Below are 25,441 nucleotides of genomic sequence, written 5' to 3' on the forward strand. Positions count from 1 at the left end.
TTCATGCATTTCACAGCCAATGTGCGGACAATTTTATGAATTTCATGAGTAATTTGCATATTTTGGCGGCCATATTGGATTTTGCCAATTTGCGGAAAATGCTCAAGGTTACACGAGTGGCATCATTCAGATTCGTAATCAGCACCCTCGAATTGACAAGAAACCATCAAAAAATATTGTATATATAAAAAAACAAGGTTTGGTCAATTTCCTATGGGGCCTATCCTGGACTAATAGGCCTTCACACAAGAAAGGTAAATACTTGAACAATTAGAAGTTCACATCCATTAATTTCCAGACAATTCTTTATTTTCAATGCTACGTACTGTGCATCAACATTATTGCTTTCAACAATATACGAATCCCTTTTGAAATGTCAAGTCTTCTTTGTTGCATATGAAATACATGGTATTTGATTGGATATCCTTTTCTCCAGTATAGCTTTACAGTAAATATAAGTGGCATATTAAAACAAATCATTTGATGTTTCATCTGTATAATTTGGTATTCGTCTCATGTCTATTTCAAACTAATAAACAAATGATTACATCTACGCCATTTACAAAGCGAATACAAGTACACATACACGCACTTGTTACTAGTACATAACCAAGAATTAAGAGTTGAGTAAGCACACGGTATAAAGCATACACAAAGAACAAAAATAAAAACAGTTCTCACAAATCTTAAGTTGTAATGAGTTATTGACATTAAAAGAAACATTTTTGGTCACGATCAATCTAGTGTCATGTGACAATTGAAACTCAACACAATATATTTGTACATGATTTAGTGATTGTTTATGCTACCATGAAATATGCATCAAGCGGGCCAGAGCTCTCTGGGTAAATGCATCGTAAGCGTCTCATGCTTCATATTATGTTTATCATGTTTCAAAACATATGACAGGCCTATATCAATTTAATCCAAATGAAATAAAGATAAATAGAAAATAGAAAATCCATAATAGCGGTAGTCTACAGCAAAGCTGTCGACATTGTGCACCGCCTCCTCAAATAAAAAAAGGAATCATAATGGCCCAAAAAGGAGATGCCATTTCAAACGAAAAAAGGGCATTTGTCAACACAACCCTTAAGTTTCAAGAGTCATGTTGACATATTCTTGTCAGCCTCTGGAATTAGCAAACTGTATTCAGTGATTCCTAAAACTTTATATTTAAACATTGACCCCTAAATGACATTTGACCTTGATGAAACACAATTCATCCAATCAACTATTCTTGTGAAATAGAGACATCTGGAAACGATTTGTCTTCATAAAATGTAAAAAAAATCTCTCTAAAGAAAATAATAATTTTGGCATTTATATAGCACTTTATCAATCTGCAAATGTTCAAAGCGCTTCACAATTATTATTACCCGGTCACTGGATTCATAGCATTTCAAGCAGCAGGCAAAAACTTGCCAAACCAAACAAAATGACGGTTGTTTCCTACCGGTACCCACTTAGCACCTGGGTGAGAGTGGCAAAGTGTGGATTGATGCCTTGCCAAAAGATGGTAGACCATGGTGGGATTCGAACACACGACCCTCTGATTACAAGGCGAGAGTCAGAACCACTACATCACGGCGCTTCCACTGAAATAAGAATTTGTATTTTATAAAGAATAAACATGCAATGCCTTAATTTGGTAGCAAAAATTGCAGAAAAAAGGGATTGGCAGCTCTGTCAGACGTTTCTTGCATATCTTCTTAGTGCCATTATCATCAACAAAACCTCGAATTTTTAGATTGAAAAAGAGTCACATATAATAATAATACTTCTCAAGCATTCACACTGTCCTGGGACCATTATTAATAATCTAAAAAGCTGACAGATTATCTGGGTTTTGGCCATACAACGTGATCCAGCACACGATCATCAACGGCAAGCCTTGATATCCGATATCGCCTGTAACACCCAAAGGTATTTTACCCAGCTCTTTATGGTTCTTTTGCTACATCAACAACCTTCCAAGGAACATAACCTACACAACTCAAGCCCCCTTGTGGATCATTGACTTTTCTTCAAGAAACTTCAGTGGTCTTAAAGGTCGAATTTACCCTACAATAGCCAAAGAAAGTCTTTGGGCCTGATGAATAACAGAAAAGCTGGCATTTTTTTTGTTAGACTTGTTTATTTGCCAGTTTTTATGGCAAAAGTTTTATGCAACAGGCTCCTTGTATTCATTCATGTTTGGCAAAGAGAAAAATCAATTATCCTCACTATCATCATCATCACTCTCATCTTCATCATCAACGTCCCTCTCATCCTCATCGTCAACATACCTCTCATCCTCATCGTCAACATACCTCTCATCCTCATCGTCAACATACCTCTCATCCTCATCGTCAACATACCTCTCATCCTTATCGTCAACATCCCTCTCATCCTCATCGTCAACATACCTCTCATCCTCATCGTCAACATACCTCTCATCCTTATCGTCAACATCCCTCTCATCCTCATCGTCAACATACCTCTCGTCCTCATCGTCAACATACCTCTCATCCTTATCGTCAACATCCCTCTCATCCTCATCGTCAACATCCCTCTCATCCTCATCGTCAACATCCCTCTCATCCTTATCGTCAACATCCCTCTCATCCTCATCGTCAACATCCCTCTCATCCTCATCGTCAACGTCCCTCTCATCCTCATCGTCTCCTTCGTCGTCGTTTTCACTTTCATCCTCTCTATCCTTGCTCTCAGCCATGCTATCATCCTCACTTCCCTTCTCCGAGTCATCACTACACCTTTCTAGATCAGAATCCTTGACTCCTTCTTCAATCATCTCACATAAACTTGGAGGAATTTTGTCCCTAAAATTGATGTGATGCCATAAGACAGTTCTGATGGCCAGCTCTTCCAGGCGAAGTACTGTCCTTGGAGTGCTCACTAACTCCATAAACTCTGAATCAATTGCATAATCGTTCATTTCATACTCTTCCAAGATACTACGGAGAGTTTCGCCTTTGTTATTCACCGCATCAACTAGACATCCATGTCGTATAAATACCCTGGCAAGCTCCATCAGATCGTCCAGGTCTCTGGCAGTTTGGACACAGTATGCAACTAGGTGGAGCACAGTACACCCACTGGTGTCTTTATAGGAAGCATTATCAAAGAATAAAAGCTTGAATATTACAAACTTTACTCTCACAAGGCTTCTTGAACCCATTCCGCAATACACGTTGTCAACGTATGCTTCTGCAAGAAGTTCCATGATCTTGAAGGACACTGAAGGCACTTTGGGGTACTTATCTGGGTCTTCCTTCAGGATTCTATCATGAATGACTCTCAAAGAATTCTCTACAACTTGCAGTAAGGATTTCAAGAATTCAACGTCTGAGCAATAGAATGCATCATTAAACAGTATTTCACCAAAGCTTTCAATGAAGGTTTTACTATCGTCTACCAGAGTGTCTACTGGTACACCATGAAGGATAGATTCATATGAATGCAACAATTGCCTTACACACTGCCTAAATTCCAGAGTCGCTTCTTCATCCTCTAACACGATTGAATGACTGTTTTCAGCCAGGTAGAATGCTACTGACCCAAACTTCAATTCACTCCTTTGCTCTAACCCTACAATGTAAGACAATATCTCAAACCCTTCATTACACATTTTTTCAACACCTGTCATCAAGTCACTTGCAAATCTAGCAAGAGATGAGTAGAGATATTTACGTTTCAGATGATCAGGGAATAGCCTCTCTCCGAGCAGAAAGGCATGGCCGGTAATAGCAAATTCTGATCCCTCTACTGATTTCATTTCTTCTTGGGAGTGAAACTCTTTCAGGGAGACTTTGGAGAAGCATGTTTCCAATTCTGAGATATCTGATGAGGTTTCTAGAAGACCTCTTGCCTCTTGGCGAAAAGATAGAGCTTGCAAGAATGAGTGGAATCCTTCTCGTGCATGATCATTTAAAGTCGTCTGTGAAACTCCAAGTATTTCAGTAGCTTTGATTTTCACCTCTAAAGCTACATCCTTTGATAAGAGGAAGTCAACAACATCTATCAGTTGATATAATGTAGCAACATAAACGGGGATCCAGCCATCCTGATTGTCCTGAACAGTTTCTGCTTCATGACTTACAAGCAGCACTGTGATTGCAAGCTTGGCTGTCATCCACTTTGATGGACTGTAATAACTTCCAGATAGAGAATCCTCTTCTAAAGGTTCAACCACCATGCATGCATAATGCAATGGGGTATTGCCATCTTTAACATTTTTGGAGTTTGGGTCAGCCCCATGAGCTAATAAGGACTTTACAGTATCTGTAAGACCATGCAAGCATGCTATCATCAGTGGGGTTTTACCCTCTTTGTCTGGCGAATCAATTTGACCATGTTTTGCATAATCCTTCAAAACATCCTCATCCACTTTTCCTTTCAATATCAAAGAAGATAGGTCACCTGCTTGATCTGAAGCAATTTCCTCACAGCTTGAAGTAGAAGCCATAATTCAAGTATCTCACTTGTTCCGATGATGACACATTAAGGGGAAGTGTTTCCTACATATCAGAGGCTGAAAGCAAACAAGAAAAGGGAAAAAGAACAATCAGTTCCCTGGACATATCTTTCTGTGATTGAGCAATGTCAAAATGTTATCAACACCAAGCAGATCTTTCTGGATTGCAGAATGCACTACATGTATTTCTCCAAAAGCATGACTTTACCAATAACCAGGATTTGATGGATTCACACCGTTGGTGTACTATTGTAAAATGAACACTGTATCTACCATGATATATCTGAGCATGTGGGGTCTAAGACTAGATAAAAGAAGAAATAAAGGACTTGGTTGAAGGAAACTGGGAGATCGAAAGTAGGAAACAATACTGTATCTACAGTGATATCTCTGAGCATGTGGGGTCTAAGACTGAATAAAAGGAGAAATGAAGGACGGAAACTGGAAAATCAGAAAATAGGAAACAATAATGTATCTACAGTACTATCTCTGAGCATGTGGGGTCTAAGACTGAATAAAAGAAGAAATGAAGGACTTGAAGGAAACTGGGAGATCAAGAAGTAGGAAACAATACTGTATCTACAGTGATATCTCTGAGCTATGTGGAGTCTAAGACTGAATGAAAGGCGGAATGAAGGACTTGGTTGAAGGAAACTGGGAAATCATGAAGTAATAAGCAACTTTTATAGCGAAGGGTCGGGTATTTCTCTGTTTTTCAACTACTTGAGTTTTATGGGGGGGGGGGGGGTCCAAGAAAATTTTATCTAAAGCTTTTGTGATGAATATCAACAACTGCAATATTTTCAAATTGTATTGTTAGTTTCCCTCTTCCAAAATATCAGCATCAAGGTCACTGTCACAATATCTAAGAGGTTACTCCTCACCTAAACCATGATCATCATCACAATGTTGATGTGTCTTTCATGCATTTTCAAGGTTACAAGACATCAGGGCCCCATCTTCCAAAGAGTTACAATTGATCTGATCATGGACCATAATCTGATCAACCTCCAGAATATGGAAATCCATCAATGTCATATTTTTTTCTTTAGGAAATATGCACAATGTCTTTTGAAAACAAAGGAGAAATGTCCATTGTCAAGAAAACAGTGAATGTATAAGAACACACCATATCTAGAAAATATTTTGAACATGCATTTTAGATGCTGTCGTTGCTGGCTTTCCAGGTTTGTGGTTGATCGGATCAATCGCATCTCTTTGTAAGACGGGGCCCTGAAATTTCCCGTACATGTACATAAGCTTGAGCTTGCCTATGAACGAAACCACTAAGAATGTATGGTAAGCTGACAGTTTGTCAAATGTGAACATGCTTCCTGCTTCATTGACTCTATTTAGCAGGAAGCATGCTCATATTAATTGATAATGGGCTTCTGTCTCTGAAATATGATGATCAAAGATAATATGGTTCCTTTGAATTATTTTTGGGCTCCAATATTGGCTCATTTTGATTATTGAATCTAGGCATCGGCTTTTTGACAAAAAGTCATAAAATCAATAGTTGTAACAATTGGCAGAGGTGGCAGCACTTGCAACTATGAAAAGTAACTAAATGTACTCTGTACACAGGCAATCTTTACAACACCAGAAATGAAAAATAATATATAATGTCCATGACTGTCTAAAACTTTTCCATCCCCACTATCCCCACATGGTATACTTTGAGCAAGCACTCCACATTGCCAATCTGATCCTACTCAGGATTCCAGAGGGATAAAGGAGGGTTCCATTAAAGTAATTACTACATGTATACTTTCACTGTTTTAACAAATTCAAACACTTAACAAATAATTATTGTGATCACGATATTAAGACAAAGAAATATGGACTGACATAAGAAACAAAATACCATGTGTGAAAAATATTGAAATGTGGCACTTACATGTAATTCTTTAGTGTAATTGTAAAGACACTGTAGGTTTAGCAGAAGTAGGCATAAATAGGGGGACCCTCATAAAATCCAGTTCTTTATGAAAACAAAAAGAATGTATAAGCACATATCTAAAATTCAAAAGGGGCAGTATGGGGGGGGGGGAACCAGTAATAGCAAAGCCTGGTGCACTGAAATGCCTTGATAGCAAATAAAAGAGAAAATTTACTGAAGAAGTTGTAAGCAACTTGGGTATAGAAATAGAGAAATGGATAGAATACACTGTAGATACTTTTCAAGTTGTCATTCCCATTTTCAGTAACTATAATCTCTTAAAAATTCTTCACATTCCTTGACTCCATCTTCTATCATGTCACACAAAGTAGGAGGAAGTATGTCCTTGTAATTGAGGTGGTGTCTTATGATTGTTCTGATGGCTAGTTCCTCAAGGCGTAGTGCTGTTGTTGGTGGGCTCACTAACATCAGAAACTCTGAATCAATCTCATATCCGTCGAGTCTAACATCTTCCAAGATACCACAGGCGGTTTCATCCATATCGTTGACCACATCAACAGGACATCCGTGACGAACAAAGGCCCTTGTGAGATCCAACAGGATGTCATGATTGTCCGTGGTATATTCAACACACTGTGCTACTAGGTGAAGCAGGGTGAATCCATTTTTGTCCTTGTAAGAGGCATTATCATAGAACAGCAATTTCAATATCACATACTTGATACAATCGGGACCCCATGGAGGCATCTCACCTTCACTGTCAGCACATGCTTCTGATAAGAGTATCATTATTTCAAAGGTCACTGGTGGCATCTCAGCAAACTTGTCATTTTTTTCCCTGAACATTCTGCCATGGATAACTTTCACCGACTTCTCCACTGCTTGCAGTATTTGTTTTAAGAAAATCATTTCACAGCAATAGAAGGCTTCATAGAAAAGTATTTGCCCAAAAGATGATATTAGAGCTTCCAAATTATCAAGTATAGAGTCTATCGGTACATCATTCAGAATGGATTCGTATGAACCCAACAATTTATCTGCACACACATAGAATGGGGCATGTCGATGATTCTGAACTCTCTCACTTTCAGAAGCCAGGTGCCTTGCAACGGATCCTAAGTTCAATTCACCTGTCCGTTCCAATGCAAGGGCACAGGACAACATATGAAATCCATCGCCGTACACAGGCATATCAGAGCCACCCTCATACATATCAAACATCAACTCGGCTCCAAATTTAGCAACGAACGGGTAGAGATACCTCCGCTTGAGATGATTAGGGAAAAGCCTATCACCAAGCCAGAGAGCATGGCCTATCACAGCCATTGGCGATTCAGACAGATCATCTTCTGTGAGACACGCCTTGACAGGGCCACCAGATAACATTTCGTTACGATCTGATGTGCTTGTTTCTATTTCTGAAATACCAGTCTCTTTCCGATAGGACATGGCTTTTGAGAAAGTCTGTTCTGCACTTTCAGGGTCATCTGAAGTAGCCTGTGAAATCCCAAGTATTTCCATGGCGTTGATCTTGATCTTCAAAGACGTAGTGTCCTGTGCTAAGAGGAAGTCTACTACGTCTGTCAGGAGGTACAATGAAGCTACACAGACCGGGCTCCATCCATCCTGGTTGTCTTGAACAATTTCTGCTCCATGACTCACAAGCAACTTTATAATCGGAAGCTTTGTCACCCTATGCTTCGGTACCAGCTGAAATCTACTACGACGAGATTTCCCTACTACCATGCAAGCATAATGCATCGGTGTATTGCCATCTTGAACATTTCTGGAGTTGGGGTCTGCACCATTTGCTAATAAGGACTTTACAGTTTCTGTAAACCCATGCAAGCATGCTATCATCAATGGGGTTCTACCCTCTTTGTCTGGTGAATCAATTTGGCCATCTTCTGCATAACCTTTCAATATTTTTTGATCCACTTTTCCATTTATAATTAAAGAAGATAAGTCACCTGCTTCCTCTGAATTTTTTTTCCCAGAGCATGAGTTAGATGACATAATTCAAAGATGGCCCTCTTGTCAATAATGCTGAAATCAGCCTAGTACCCTTGGGGTGCCTCCTACACAGAAAGAAAAAGAAAACAATACAGAAGAACAATTGATTCACTTTTCTCTGATGAAATTAGATGAATACCTGACAATAAGCAGACAAAATTTATGCCCCCACCACTGCCAGATCTGAAGAACATTGTATATTCAACTAAAACAATACATACAGAAAGGTTGTATCCTGTGTATTGTGGACGCCACGGCGTCCCTTTAAACATCAGTTAGTCGCATTGCACAAAAAGGCCATTGCAAAAAAGTGACTGATTACTGATATACATTTAGTTCTTTCAAATCAAAACACAAATAAGACATTTAAATTTGGGTAGCAACTTCGAGTTTCTTTAGTGGATACAAAAACTCTGGTCAGTCACATTACAGTATGTCACATTACACTTTGTCCGGCACTACACAATTTTGACATATTTTAACCATTCCCAAAACCTACATGTATATTTGAACATTGTCTTTTATGTGATGTAACATGATGACTTTCAGATTATCCAACTGAAAACTTTACGTTAAATTGAAAATAAGTAAATGAAAATATGTCGAGACTAGTCCCATGTATGTATTTTTTGGGGGATGGTTCCGATTCTCCTATAAGGAAATGCGTAAAAAAGATATATTGAGGCTAATAATGATCAACCTTTGTGATTATCCATACAAGTTTTAATAGAAAATTTTGATCCAGATTTGAAATCGAGCCACTTGATATAAAATTTTTGGAAAATGTCCGCTTTTGCTGGGAATTGCCAATTAGCATAATTTATATAAACTAAAAAAATACAAATTTAGTGAAAGTTAGCTTTGCAACCACATAGATTACGTAATTTCCTACCATCATGCAGTTATTTTTAAAAGGAAACAAGCGCACACATACACTGTAGTTACAAAGAATACTTTAAAGGCCTATATAGCATTTCTATTCATTTGAACGTGGGATAAAAGAGCATTTTCAATTAAATACCTTGCTTTACAGGCATACATCTAGGTGCTGTGGCAGAGGATTGAACCCTAGGGTGGTATTCTGAACATTTTCTTTTCTCCATATTTTATCTTTTTCTCAGAGTTTGGTATTCTGGTGGGTGTCATAACTTTTGTCACAAAACTTGTCATAAATTTTGTCTCTCATCTTTTGCGGGCACCTTAAATAAGCGGCTTTAAATGCGCGTAATCATTTTATAAAGTAAAAGAAAATTTATGACAAGGGGAAAGCAGTCAAATTTTGTCATATCTTTTAGTACCAAATATCCCGATACCCTGCCGATTAAATGTCAAGCATATAATGATATTATTTAGATTAGATTGTGATATTATATGTAGTTTCACTCATCATCCATGACAATTTTCAAAAATATTTGTTCATGCTCCAATCAGTTAGGCCCTACATATTAATTCCTCCTTTTTCCTCTGTTTTCCTTCTTTTTCTATTTCTCTTGTAAAATCTTTCACAGCTTACTCTCTCTCTTTGTAATTACGCGCATTAATGCACTCATAGTTGTGCGATATCAGCAACTGTATTGGGTATACGCCCTACCTGCCACAGAGCCTTCCTATTGGCTAGAAGGGCTCCAACTGGGAACTAACGATGATTTTGATTGGTTTGCTTCCGAAAAGATGGGCCGGAACTTAGAGAGATACATGTACATGTATGACAGGGAAAAGACAATGTTCAGAATAGATTTGTGACAATCATAGTGGTGTCATATCTCAGACAGAAATGAAAGAAATATATGACAAAAGTTATGACAGTATTCCAGAATACTACCCCTGGGGCCGCCCTGTAACACAAAACTTAGCATTCATCGTAGAACATTCGTCTACGATTGATTCCATTGACTACAATGTACAATCAATCATGAAAATCAAGCGTAAGATCAATCGCTAACCTTTGTGTTACAGAACCCAAGACTTTTATCTAGTACCGCATCTTAGACCACTCGGCCACAACACCTCCATTTATGATGCGATCCTGTTAGTAATAAATTCAACTTACAATTCCTTCACAAAAGTTGTTGTCATCTATACACAACCGACACTGCCAAATAAGCTGGGATGCTCTCTTTTCAATAACCTGTATGAAAAACAAAATCAATAAAATTATATTTTAAACTTATTGCTATCCATCCATATCCTAGGACTTGCTATGTATTTAATGGGTGTTGATTCAATTGTATACCAATTACCACCCCCCCCAAAAAACACAATGCAATTCCCCACAAACGTGAGAAATATGAGTGCATACATAGTACAGTGAATCTGTCCCTCCCTCTCAAAGTAGTGAGAAGAGAGTCGACCGTACCCACAGATGAGGCTTGATAGCCTACATGTATCCATCACAATATGTGAACATGAGATTTAATATTCTAAACCATATCTGATATGGTTTAGACTATTAAATCTCAGAGATAGTTCCAAACAATATCAAGAAATTGGGGAAAAACTGCCATGAATTCTGACATCAGGGGCCCTGTTTTGGTCCAATTATGCTAAGACCGAACGTTAAGTGTGTGATGATATCAGACGATATTTGGGCACAATTACTCTAGCCCCGGCCTACATGTACATGTAGTCTATTCATTTAACAAGCCATTTTGTGTCTCACCCACTTATGAAAATAACCAGAAATATTATGATTTGTGAGGGTAGGCAACAGAATTGTATCGAAACTTCATTGTGAAATGACTGGGATGGAATAACACAATTTTGTCATACATGTAAGAGCCTTGCACATTAACTTTAATGTTGACCTGAAAATGACCTTTGACCTTACCATGTGACCTCCGACTGCAGCATTACACCAGGCCGCCTAAGTACATTTACCATCTAAGTTTGGTTGAAAAGTGACTTACGGTTGCGTGGTTAGGTGTCATAGGAGAGTCTTGCACGTAAACTTCAACGTTGACCTGAAAATTACCTTTGACCCAACCATGTGACCTCCGACTGCAGCATCACATGCAGGTCCCACAAGTCCATCTACATGTACCATCTAAGTTTGGTTGAAAAATGACATATGGTTGCATGGTTAGGTGTCATAAGAGTCTTGCTTATAAAAACTTTGTTGACCTAAAAATCACCTTTGATCTTATCATGTGACCTCCCACTGCAGCATTACATGCAGGTCCCCCAAGTCCACCTATCATGATCAAAGTTTGGTTGAAAAGTGACCTATGATTGCAGAGTGAGGTGTCGTAATAGAGTCTTGCATGTACATGTAAACTTTAACATTGACCTGAAAATGACCTTTGACCTTTAATACCATGTGACCTCTAACTGCAGCATAACATGCAGGTCCCCCAAGTCCATCTACATGTATGATGTACCATCCAAGTTTGGTTGAAAAGTGACTTACGATTGTGGAGTTATGTGTCATTAGGTTTGTGACGGACGGACGACATTTGGATCCCCAAGTCTCGCCTTCACCTCTGGTAGGTGAGACGAAAATGAAATCGACATTCTTAGATGTCGCAATAATTAATATCTTTCCAGGGAAAGTAGAAATTTTGGGGGCGAAAACTGCATCGTTGACCCCCGGTATACGCACATGAATGTGGCACAATTAATCCGTGGCTCTATGGGCGTGGAGAGTAAGCATGTGCAAGCGTCAGTAAATGATTTTTACTCTCGTAGTAATAGAAGCCTCCTGAGTTATGGAGCCGGGCCTAGCCTTGACCTTGAGCACTCCATATGTTAAAACATTTCTACATGTACATCACAGAGTCTTAACATAGTCCCCATACGTGCCAAGGCGAGACAGGTCAACACGGATGGAATTCGGATGGATTTCCCTAGGAAATCCATTTGTGTTTACCTGTCTCGCTTCTACTCATAATAATATAAGGAACATCATTATCTGAAAGATTTTGTGAAATGAAAAAGAAATGGCCTTATCCTGAACTAAGCCACCTCTCTTCTCGTGTGTGTCAGTGTGTGCGCCTGTTGTGTACAGTATGATGGGGTATCCAAACTTCGGGACTTAAAAAAAATATTCATCTGGCTTGAATTTGTTCACAAAATATTAACAACTTATAAAAACCAATGCGAGAAATAGTTACAATGACGGCAAGATCGTAAACTATAAAATCATTGATGCAAATGTGAATTAGGTCAAGGGGTTTCGCGATTTTTCTAAAAAAGTGTGACCTAACTTTGAGATCCAAAGTCTTTGAAGAGATTTTTTTTTTTAATCCAGCTCAAAAGGTAAGATATTTATATCAGATTGATGACAAAATACTATACAGTGCATCCCAAAAAAAACTATACACTTTTGAAATGGCTACCAAATAAGAAATGTAGCACTTTGGGGGAAAAGACTTATAGATATGGAAAGCCAATAAAGTCAACTTTCAAATGACACCAAAAAGTTGGAAAATTATTCATGCTTGAGCGAGCACTGCCCACTGAAACAGAGGGTATGCAAATTAGGGTGGGCTGGAATTAGCCTTCCAATTTCTTTCAGATTTTTTGTTTGGTACTTGCAAAGTTGAAGGTTATTTGGTGAGTTAAAGATCAGATGTTATCAGTTTGTTGTTTGTGAAAATTTCATACGTTATTAAATTGAAATTTAATGCATGAGTGATCATGAATTGCAATTTTTAGTGCAGCTTTATCATGTGGATCATGTGGATCTTAACAATGTGTTCATGACAGTCAGGAGAAGAGGGGGTAATATGACTTAGGTAGGTGAAGTAAGTTGATGGGCTTAAGGTCAACAGAACATTTAGCAACCCCTCCCTCCATCTCTACCCCCTCCCCCCACTTCTCTCCTCCTGGGAGACTAAGCTTGGCTAGGCTGGGCAGGAATTAGCCATACAGTTTTTTGAGAGGTTAGTCCTTTGGAACTTACAAAGCTAAGGGTGTTCTGCTATTCATGAGTGGGATAAGTTTTGGTTTTTAATAGGCAAATTTCATGAATTTCTCAATTGAAATGTACTGCATGAGTGAACAGAAATTGCAATTTTAGTGTAGCATATTCATCTTGTGGACATCAGAAGTGTGTTCATGAGAGTCAGAGTAATGTGATGGTACATGTACCTGTTACAAGCAAGAGGTCGAGGTATGCTAAGACTTGGTTAAAAGGGCATTCCTCTTCATTTTGTCCTTTTACAAATTAAAATTCATAGGTACCCTCCCCTCTTCACCTCCATTTTCCAGCCCCCCCCCCCCCTCTCTCTCTGTCTCATCTCCTGGATTGTAGCCTTTTCAAAACTTAACTGCCAAGTGACCGGTGGCTGATGGTCAGTTTGAATGATTACCAAAAAACTTTAATGATTATGATGATTAATGAAATAATTTATTGGAAAACAAGTGGAATGCCTCTGGCCGTCTCACCTGCATCACGCGGTTCAATATAGCAGCAGTGCTGACTTTGAATACTACTCGAACTCGCACAAGATGTTCAGTGATACATGGTTACTCTTATGTCCACTTTTTATGAACTAGACCAATAAACTTACAGAGATATGATGGTTATTCAACAAAAAACCCCAACATGGCCAAAGTTCATTGACCTTACATGACCTTTGACCTTGATCAGGTGACCTGAAACTCGCACAGGATGTTCAGTGATACTTGATTACTCTTATGTACAAGTTTCATGAATCAGATCCATAAACTTTCAAAGTTTTGATGGTAATTCAACTGATACACCAAATTCGGCCAAAGTTCATTGACCCTAAATGACCTTTGACCTTAATCATGAGACCTGAAACTTGCACAAAATATTCAGTGATGCTTGATTACTATTATGTCCAAGTTTCATGAATCAGATCCATAAACTTTCAAAGTTATGATGGGAATTCAACAGATATCCCCAATTCGGCCAAAGTTCATTGACCCTAAATGACCTTTGACCTTGGTCATGTGACGTGAAACTCATGCAGGATGTTCAGTGATACTTGATTAACCTTATGTCCAAGTTTCATGAACTAGGTCCATATATTTTCTAAGTTATGATGACATTTCAAAAACTTAACCTCAGGTTAAGATTTCGATGTTGATTCCTCCAACATGGTCTAAGTTCATTGACCCTAAATGACCTTTGACCTTGGTCATGTGGCATGAAACTTTAATAGGATGTTCAGTAATACTTGATTAACCTTATGGCCAAGTTTCATGAACTAGGTCCATATACTTTCTAAGTTATGATGTCATTTCAAAAACTTAACCTCAGGTTAAGATTTGATGTTGACGCCGCCGCCGCCGTCGCCGCCGCCGCCGCCGCCGTCGGAAAAGCGGCGCCTATAGTCTCACTCTGCTTCGCAGGTGAGACAAAAATGAATGTTTTAATGATCACATTGCACATTGAATGAGTTAATGTACTGATAAATTGTTGATTGAATGATTGATAGGAAAAAGTTGATGCCCTAATTCAGAATTAATCATTAAACCAACATTCTGCTCTGGACTTCACGCGTACATAATAGCCATCAAACTCTCAACAGGAGGGGAGGGTGGGAAAGAGGGAGGGGGTGGGGCTGAATGTTCTGTTGACCCTTATTCCATCAACCTACTTCTCCCACTTAAGCCCTATCTCACCCCCTATTCTCCCGACTGGCCAACTCCCATGAACACATTGCTGAGATCGCCATGATAAAGTTGAAATGCTGCCCCAAAAGAGATCCAAATGATAAAGCTGAAATGCTGCTCCAAAAGTGTAATTTGTGTTCACTCATGCATAAAAGTTCAATTTAATAACTTAAAAAAATTTGCTTAAGCTATCAAAACTGATCAAGGCTGATCATTAATTTATCACAACGCCCTTAACTTTGCAAGTTCGAAATGATTTGCCTCTCAACAACTGAAATAAATTGGAAGGCTAATTCCAGCCCACCCTAATTTTCATACCCTTTGTTTCAGTGGGCAGTGCTCGCTCAAGCATTAATATTTTTCCAACTTTTTGGTGTCATTTGAAAGTTGACTTCATTGGCTTTCCATATATGAGAGTCTTTTTCCCCAAAGTGCTAGATTTTTTATTTGGCAGCCATTTCAAAAGTGTATAGTTTTTTTTGGGACGCGCTGTAGAATCAGTCAGTACCACATTGAAGTCACATTTTGATATCTGCTTTCAAAATGATATCGTGACGCTTGCTGAGAATACCAGATTTCTTCCGAATGGGCGCTAACGGTGACAAATTTGATGATCTTGAATTAGATTTGAATGTCAAAAGTGTCAATACATATTTTTTTTTTGAGATGACAGTCCGCGAAGTATATGGACACATGCACACGCGAAGTTTGGAGTCACTAACACTGGTCGCTGCACTGCCACACAAAGTAGCAAGGAGGCTTCTAGAGAGTAAAAATAACTTACTAACGTAGGCTTACTCTCGATGAAGCCAGTATGGAAGCTTAAAAGTGCCACCGAGATGTTGAGATAATTATCTTGGGAAGTCGATATCTTGATAGCAATAGATCAGATGACGAGATCCTGGATCTCATCATGTCAACATCTTTTAGAAGAGATGATGACATGACAAGATCCCGGATCTCATCATGTCAACATCTTTTAGAAGAGATGATGAGATGACAAGATCCCAGGGGCCCGTTTCTCAACACCTGGACAAGTTAGTCATATCTTTATCCACAAACCACGGAGTTAGTTCCAATCTTACTAAACCTGTTTCACGAAAGGCTTCCTAACTAAAATACCTTGATATCGATACTATCGGTAAAAAGAGCATACGAGACGTAGCCTTAGTCACAAAATAGCATAATTTTCAAAAAGAAAAATTATGACGAAATTGCAAATATTGTGATGAATTGGGAATTACATCTTTTAAAAATAATAGCACAGGTAAATTATGCATCATACATACTTATACCATGAAGACTGGGGCATTCAATTGCTGAAAAATAGAATTATGAATAATTTATTTCATGACTAAAAAATCACATGTTTACGTTGAGATGGGTACCCCCGGGATATCCAATTTTAATAGTTTACGAAAGTAAACCAAAACGGTTTTATTTGTAAAATTATGATAATTATACAATGTTTTACGATTCCAAACATCATCGAAATATAGTTTAACATTCTTTTTTTTTATAAATCCTTGATGCCGATCTTACGATTTGACAAATTCTATGCATAAATTAGAGATTAGAATTTATCCAAATGTCAATGGGTCTGAAAACGACAAATACAAGTCCAGTTATGGATGGCCTGACGTGGTAGAATTTTTATCGATTAGATTATTTTACTATTTCAAAATGAATGGTTTTGTGGCGTTTTACCAACAGTTTTCATAGTAACTTTGTATTACAATGATCATTTAATGCATTATCCACTTATTTTGGGATGTAATTTCAACCTCTATGATTGATTACGTAAGATTATAATTTTCAAATTTCTCGGCACTTTTGCATGTCATAGTCTACCCACATGATGCCACTACGTCATTACGAAAGAAGTTGTGACAGGTTCGGAGGTGTCCTAAATATTTAGTGAGGTTGTTGTACCCGATCTTGGTAAAGAGGGCTTCGTGAAACGGTTAGCGGACAAGTAGCTCACTATCTCCGATTTAGTCAAGAAGTTAGACTTATGACGGTGTTGAGAAACGGGCCCCTGGGGCCCGTATCTCACCATGTCAACATCTTCTGGAAGAGTAATGAGATGACAAGATCCCGGATCTCATCATGTTGACATCTTTTAGAAGAGATGTTGAGATGACAAGATCCCGGATCTCATCATGTCAACATCTTTTAGAAGAGATGATGAGATGACAAGATCCCGGATCTCATCATGTTGACATCTTTTAGAAGAGATGATGAGATGACAAGATCCCGGATCTCGTCATCTTTTAGAAGAGATGATTAGATGACAAGATCCCGGATCTCATCATGTGAACATCGTGTAGAATAGATGATGAGATGACAAGATCCAGGATCTCATCATGTCAACATCTTGTAGAAGAGATGATCAGATGACAAGATCCCGGATCTCCTCATGTCGACATCTTTTAGTAGAGATGATGAGATGACAAGATCTCGTCATGTCGACATCTTTTAGAAGAAATGGTCAGATGACAAGATCTTCGATCCATGATCATGTCATCTAATCATCTCTTCTTAAAGATGTAGACTCTCAATCTCTCGTCTGATCGATGATGTCATCATATAGCTTTATTTAGTCGCTCGTGCGCATGTATGGGGAGGGTTCTATGGGAGGGTTTTGTGTGGAAAGAGGTATCCACTCTGTACAAGTCTATGGAGAATTTCTCCGTGCATTTCTACACACTGGTGTCCTAATACACGAGTAAATTAAGGCTTGTTAAACTTTGTTAACTAGTGTTTTTTAGTTTGATTTTGGTATTTTGGTGTCCTATTTCACGACTATATTAAAGCTTGTTCACCCTTGTTAAATAATGATTTTAATTTATATTTTGGTGTCCTATCTCACGACTAAATTAAGGCTTGTTAAACCTTGTTATTTGGTGGTTGGATGTCAATGAGAAATTACGTGGGGAAAGAGGTGTCCACTGTGTACAAGTCTACGGAGAGTTTCTGTTTGTGACGAGTTTTCATTATTTTATGATTACACGAAATTAGTGTGGCCGTGTAGTGGTTGCAATTGGACATTGATATACTTACCCCCCCTCCCATGAATGTCTACAAACAGTTCATAAAAGGTTCCTTCTCAAGTCAATGTATCAAATAATTTCAGCTCCTGCTTTTTATGACCATACCACATCTTGTTTGTGATTACAAAAAAAAAATATTTTATAATGTCACAATTTAGGTCTAAATTGCCAAAATATTTCAGATCGCGGGATTGTGAGAGCAATCAGCACTGGGAATTAAACCTAATTGTGGGCCTAATTGACGAAATAAAGAATAAAGCTTTGATTGTTTGCGAGTGCACAAATGCTAGCAATTGATATATTATTAGCCCACGTGTAGAGTACCTTTATATAGAGAGTAGCGACATAGGGGGACCGGAATTGAACCGAAAGTGAAACAAAATGGTGCCGTGTATTGTTTATTGTTATATCTACCATTGTCTACGAGTGAAACAAAATGGCTCCTATCGCTGAGTTGTCGCTACTCTCAATAAAGGTACTCTACCCACGTGGCCACACACACTCCCTCTATCTCTCACATCTACGAAGCCAAAACGTAGATCGTGTGTGCCTTTCGCCGTGCGTGGCATGCATGCACGCACTGTACTGGCCTATAAGCTGATTGGTCGGAAGTGAGTTTGTACATGCGCATAATGGTGCCGCAGTCGCGTGCAGGGCCAAGTGAATGAAGTGTTGGCTAATATAGGGCATGGCTCATCTCAAGAGTAATTGATGAGGAATACTTTCTTGGACGCGTATCCTTGGGCACCTATCAATCAAACTATACCAAATAGCTGTCTGTCATGGAGTAAACTACAAGATCATGTAATTTACAAATAAATTCTCAGCGTGCAATGCCGGTGCAATGAAACTATGTTGCCAGTTCAATACTGTGATAGACTACACACGCACACACACGCATGCAAACACTCCGTGCATTGGCAAGCTGGCTAGATGGAGTGTACTCACGCTCGTACTCAGCCTCAATCTGATTGGTCAAAAGTCACTTCTTATGCTCACATATAGGCGCAGTACGGTATTCGCGTGCATATAGGAGGTCGTGCTAGAGATTTGTGTACATCCCTCTGTATATAGTTTAAACTACATGTATCTTTGCCTTGGCTTGCCGATCGAAAGCCGTGGCTCAAGTCATTGCCAGCTTGCAGGCACGTTTTTCAAAGTGGGGGGGGGGGGGCTGACCATGCAAAAAATCCCAATCATATGGTTATTTTTGCATTTTTGTACACTATTTTGGAAAAAAAGTGGGGGAGGGGCTGAAGTCCCCCAGTCCCCCCGGTTCCGGGCCCCTGCAAAGATCCTATTATCTAGTAATTGATTATAAATATGCAAACTCCGTGATTCCTGTAATGAATGAGTGTCAAGGTGGCGACTTGCAGCATGTTAATGGTCATTAGCAATGTATGTTTCCCTCTCAGAATATTCATATCTTCATCTCCTCTCTCTCTCTCTCTCTTTCCTTGTGCATTTTAATTCTAAGCTGATTTGGCAGAAGTGTCTTCGTATAAAAAAATAATGGAAATTATTACACAGGCGCGCGCACTTTGGTCGTCTGTATATAGTAGGGCGAGTGCCTCGGGGGTTGTGTGTGCATGTAGACTAGCTTCCATATATGGTTTTAAAAGGCGTGGTTTGTGATGAGCTCGCTGAGCAGAGTGCGAGCAGGTGTCATTCAGTGATTCTGGATAGTAAAGTACTACAAGATCCAGTGCAATCTACTCTTAAAATTCACAGCATGCAACTAACATGACTGCGAGTAGAGTAAAAAAAACCTTTTATTTATTCCACTACGCATGCTCAATATTTTGCCCTATGAGAAAATATGGAATGTACCATAATTTACAAAGGGTAATTACTGATTAGATAATGCATTGTGCAATCAATGCAAGGAAGTCTACTGCCACTTCTCGACTACATGTGCACAAAATGACATCATAAACAGTGTATGCTTCATGAATTAAGGGAGGGGATGATTTCGTCTAATTTTCAATCAAGCATTCACTTTGAAACTAAAATACGTCTACAATATACAACCCCATTGAAATATCAAAATGGAAAGGTCTTGCATAGTAACAAAGTTCAATGCTATATTTTGCGCATGCTCTAAAACTTGTCTGTGATGCCATTGGTTCATGGAAAATATGAGATTATGACATGGAACTAATACAAACCTCATAGGGGTGTTAAAAGTCATCTTGCAACTTGACAATAATTAGGCCCTTATCGTTTTTTTTATTATTCTATGAAATTCGGAATGACTTCGAGAAATCTGGAAATCTATCATTTGTGGACCGATATACAGGATATTATTGGTGATGCTAGGAAATGGCCTCGCAATATAAGGTGTTTTTGGACGAAAAATTTGAGACACTGGAACAGATGCTTAGTGGCAGCATTTGTTTTTGTTAATGGCCTTAACCCTGATGTATTTTTAGACTGGGCAACGCTAATGGAACTGTGTAGAGAAAGGTCAAGTTTCAACCACTTTAGAGCGTTGTTTAGATTGTTCGAAGGAATGAACTACCGACTCTATGCGTGAAATGTATCGACAGGGCGCTACGAGTTTTTGGATGGAACACCAAAATATTATTAAACAGAGGTAAGTGCCCACTTTTTTTAACAGAATATTCCTATTATTATGTTAATAGTATAATTATGCAAATTCTTTTCACTTAATGATATTTTTGGCGGCAATCAAGGGGATAAATAAGGGAAAATTGGAGGGAAATCATCACTTTGCCAACATGTCTTGGAGTAAGCGCCTTCCAGACCCTTCGACGGGGGTATTCGAACATTGGAAAAATCCATTCAACTTCTACAACCTTTTAATCAGTCTTGATGACAAGTCTTTGTATAGTTGGCTAAAGAAAACTGCCTAATCGCTGCATCAGTCAACTGTGCAGTCTGCACCAGGAGGTGCAAAGAAGTAACTTCTGTGAAAAAAAAGGTGGCGTTATCTGGAGATGTCGAGGATCGGTCACTTGGCCTCATTCTACAAGCCACTCCATCCATCACAACTCTATTTTGAAGGCTCTCATTTCGATGTCAGAGAAATCCTGGTCTTTATCAGGTAATGGATACTATCCTCTTCACTCCATCGATGTTCCGTGACCGCTGGTATGGACTACAAACGTACTGCAGTGGACTGGGCGAATTTTATGAGAGACATTTGCTGCAAATTTGTCAACGAATTGTACTACATGTATGGTACCTTTCCGGAACAATTTTCGGGGGAAGTAGAGATCGATGAAAGTCTATTCGGACGTAGGTGCAAGTTCAACCGAGGGGATCCTCGTGGTGTCAAGGTGTGGATTTTTGGGATGATTGAACGCTCCTCGAATCGCATCATCATCTACCCCGTGGACGAAAGGAAGGAGGCCACTCTAATTCCTCTCATCGAGCGTCACGTCACCAAGGGCTCAACGATATACAGCGATGGATGGAGGGCCTACAGCTCGTTGAACAGGAGGGGGTATCAACATTTCACAGTCGAGCATAAGCATACCTTCAAACAGCTGTATAAGAACGACAACACTGGAGATGTAAAGGAATTTCACACCAATACGATTGAGGGAGCGTGGAAACTGGCGAAAGACCACTTCAAGCAGATGAATGGCACTCGTCTCTCCAACTTCGAAGGGCATCTCTGTGAGGTGATCTAGCGAAATAGGGTCGCTTGTCAGAAGTTGGATCGTATCTGCAACTTCTTCGCCCTCATCCAAGAGTACTATTCACTGGTCCGCAAACCATCGCTAGAAGTTCGCTACCCGGTGTTTGACTCTTGGAACGCTCACCAAGAGGAAGATAGGATAACTTGAGCATTCGAGCCTGAGATTGAGCAGATCCCATCAGATGGGCCAACATGAACAGAGCCGATGGAGCAACATGAGAGACAGCGACCAGTGTCTGGAATGCCATCAACCTCTAAGGAGCAAGTCATCACCCCGCTACCCAAAAGTCCATCTCGTCCCTGCCTGGCCATGAAGCGTCACATTATTAATCCCGGTCGCAAGTCCTCAAAAGGAAAAAAGAAGGCAGCAAAACGGGACAAAACTACCAGTACACTATGCCACCCAGCCGGTTTCATCCCTGTGGACAAAAAGGGAAAAGCAATTGCAACAAAGACATCTGAACGCCCTGGCTACGGAAAATGTGACTTCCAATATGAATTCTCATCGGACAGTGATTTTCAGTAAGAAACTCTCTTAATATTCTTTTTCACGAGCTAACCTATTCAATCCTTGCTGAAATAATTAAGAATACCTAACTCCATGAAATATTTTTTTCTTCCTTTATAAAGTCCAAAGTGAAAATGATTATTTTCTCAATAACTCTTTCTTAAAGAAATTAGACTGAAATTATAAGATTCCATGCACATTTTGCAAGCCGTATATGTGAATTTATTTATAGTGAAATAATTTCTGTATCTTTTCCAAAATATTATTCAATGTGACGTTCTTTATGTGAATCTGCAGTGTAAGGATCCTAATGCTTTTATTATTGTGTGATTGCACTTTTGCTATAGGGCTGCATGACTCTGTGTTGACATTCGCGGAGATGACATTGTAATGTACACATTTTTGAAATGTCGCATAGAGACGCGTGGCCGGGGAAGTCTATCTAAGCTTTATTTAGTCAGTATGCAATTGAATTGAAAACGCAATCTTGCATGTATCTCCGTTGATAGCTTGAATTTATGAATAAACCTTATTTTGCCAGTTAAAAGTTTAATAAAGCATAATAAATTAAAACCGGCATGGCCGGGATTCTGAGAATTATGAGGAAATCAGAAACATTGTTGTTTATATTTCAAGACCGATACCCTGCAAGCAGTATTTTCGACTGGTAACTTAATATCACAGAAGTTAAAATGGCAAATGTATAAAGTAATACAATGTTTGGGATTCATGAATGTATTTGTTATTATTTTTGGACATGTTTTCTTTATAAAGTTCAAAGGGAAAATCATATATTTTTTTAAATCTTAATTCCTCTTTTTTAAGACATTAGACTTGAATATACATGTATAAGTTTCCACATTTTGCAAGATACATGACACTTTATATATGCTTACAGTGAAATAATTTCTGTAATTTTGCCAAAATATTAAATGTGGCGTTCCTTTACGTGAAACTGCAGTGTACGGATCCTAATATTTATGTGTGATTGCACTTTTGCTATAGGGCTGCATGACTCTGTGTTGACATTCGCAGAGCTGTAATTGACACTATAATGTACACATTTTTGAAATGTCGCATAGAGACGGCGTGCCCGGGGAAGTCTTTAATCTAAGCTTTATTTAGTCAGTATGCTATTGAATTGAAAACACAACCTATAGAGTACATGTAGTATGTATTTCTCGTGATAATTTTAATTATGAATGAAAACATAATTTTGTCCATGAAAAGTCTAATCAAGCATTATAAATCAGAAACATTGTTGTTTATATTTCAAGACCGACACCCTGCAAGCAGTATTTCGACTGCTAACTTGATAGACCTATATCACGGAAGTCAAGATGGCAAATGTATAAAGTCATATACAATATTTGGGATTCGCGAATGGGTTTGATGTTATTTGGCCCTACGAGTTTGCTGGATCGAGGCACAAGCATTCTATTTTCACTCAAATAATGTTGTGATGTTTATAACGGATTAATTTGCATTATATGTAATAAGAGTTTCGAAAGTTCAAGATAATCATATCAATCATTTCTGATGGAAAGGTCAATATTGAAAATCTCTTTTTGACAACAATAGTCTGATAAATGCTATAGCATATAATTTTTGTGATTCATGTTCAATGAGTGGGAACTTTTGGTATTAAATAAATGTGATTAAACTTTTAAAAATGAAAATAAACTTTTTAAATATAAATGTTCTTATTAGTGACATTGATGTTTTTTGCTGCAACATTGGTCAATGATGGTAATCTTATGTGCTGATTGCTTAGAAGTGTGAATAATTCACTGCACTTAAAGAGGCTGACTTCATGATCTTTGCTCTGGTGGAGCATGCTTTCAAATGCCAATTGAATGAAAGGTGCATATTAGCATATTAGCAAGCCTTAATTTACTCGTGAAATAGGACACCAGTCTGTAGAAACGAACGGAGAAACTCTCCGTAGACTTGTACACAGTGGACACCTCTTTCCCCACGTAATTTCTCATTGACATCCAACCACCAAATAACAAGGTTTAACAAGCCTTAATTTAGTCGTGAAATAGGACACCAAAATACAAATCAAAATCATAAGTTAACAAGGGTTAACAAGCCTTAATTTAGTCGTGAAATAGGACACCATTAAATACAAACTATTCACATAATTTAGTTTCCTTTTTCAAGACTAGTCTATTGATATAATTCAGAAGTCGATTGAAAAACCGTCCCTCGCTGTAAAAGTCGTTCAATAGAATATTGTGTGAGGAGCAAGGAACCAGAAGCGACTGCTCGATGCTCTGTGTGGAGAGTTTCGCATCGGAACAAAAGGTTTCGCATCAGATCTTTTGAAAATTGTTGAAGCGAGGATTTCTTTAGAAAATCATGGTAAGGTAGATCCCGGTTCAAATAAGTGTCCAGTTTCCTAAAGCACGGAATGGCCGAAAGTTAAACAGGATAATGTCAAAGAAATTCAAATTAAATCTTATTCTTAACTCAAAGTGTTACATGTAGCCGGTGTGCAGACTTGGGCCCCACATACATGTACATGTAACTTTTGACTAGTACGGTACACTAATTATCTGCACCGCGATGCACGCGCATACAGAGGGTGATTTCAAGTTCAGTGTTGACCTTTTGGTGTTGGTGTTGGGCCAATTTTTACACGATTATTTATAACACCAAACATAAAATGAGGATGGTCCCGAAAAGTCACTCACTACTCATAGTTGTAGAGATGTCAATAATGTGATCTGGATCAGTTTTACAAACTCTAATAAGTTTTGGAGCTAGGGGAAGCAATCGAAATTTCAACACTAACACCAACACCGAACTTGAAATCACCCAGAGGACTCAGCAGGCCATGGCCATTACCAAAACCACGCACTAGGCCTATATGCAATTCTTATGAACACAAGTCCTATGGCTTCATCACAACTCTGTGATCGATATATTCGGAATGCACAGGAGCCAAATCTCTTGTCAATTGCACAAAGTGATCCACAATGGTCAACATAACGTCTCAGGGAGACTCAGCTCAAACCGCACTTGAGTTCAATACAAGCTCATATTTGAGTGATTTTACTCCATACTTACTAGAAAACTCCACGAAATCTTCAATTTATAAGGCCACTCGATTATGCCGGCTACTAATTAACTATAGGCTTTAGCTTTTTAGGCTGCAAACTCCGGAAATTGTAAGTCACATCTGTTTTGATTCCAATTCAAAGTCAGCAAAAAAGCCCGCTTGTGTGATGAT

At 38.7% G+C, this 25,441-nt stretch overlaps 1 protein-coding gene across 1 annotated transcript; it reads right to left on the reverse strand.

The window, feature by feature from the left end:
* Positions 1-287: 287 nt before the first annotated feature.
* Positions 288-25,441, reverse strand: LOC121428146. The gene is made up of 4 exons (XM_041624737.1): positions 25,279-25,441; positions 10,444-10,521; positions 8,351-8,458; positions 288-4,534 (listed from the first exon to the last, which is right to left on the reverse strand). Exon 4 carries the CDS (start codon positions 4,466-4,468, stop codon positions 2,213-2,215), a length of 2,256 nt encoding a protein of 751 aa, XP_041480671.1. The 5' UTR covers positions 4,469-4,534; positions 8,351-8,458; positions 10,444-10,521; positions 25,279-25,441; the 3' UTR covers positions 288-2,212.

The sequence above is a fragment of the Lytechinus variegatus genome, chromosome 14 (assembly GCF_018143015.1).
Source record: "Lytechinus variegatus isolate NC3 chromosome 14, Lvar_3.0, whole genome shotgun sequence".
Classification (NCBI taxonomy): domain Eukaryota; kingdom Metazoa; phylum Echinodermata; class Echinoidea; order Temnopleuroida; family Toxopneustidae; genus Lytechinus; species Lytechinus variegatus.

Bases quoted from the DNA above. Each gene is read 5' to 3' on its own strand.
- LOC121428146 (XM_041624737.1), bottom strand. From the start codon at position 4,468: ATGGCTTCTACTTCAAGCTGTGAGGAAATTGCTTCAGATCAAGCAGGT.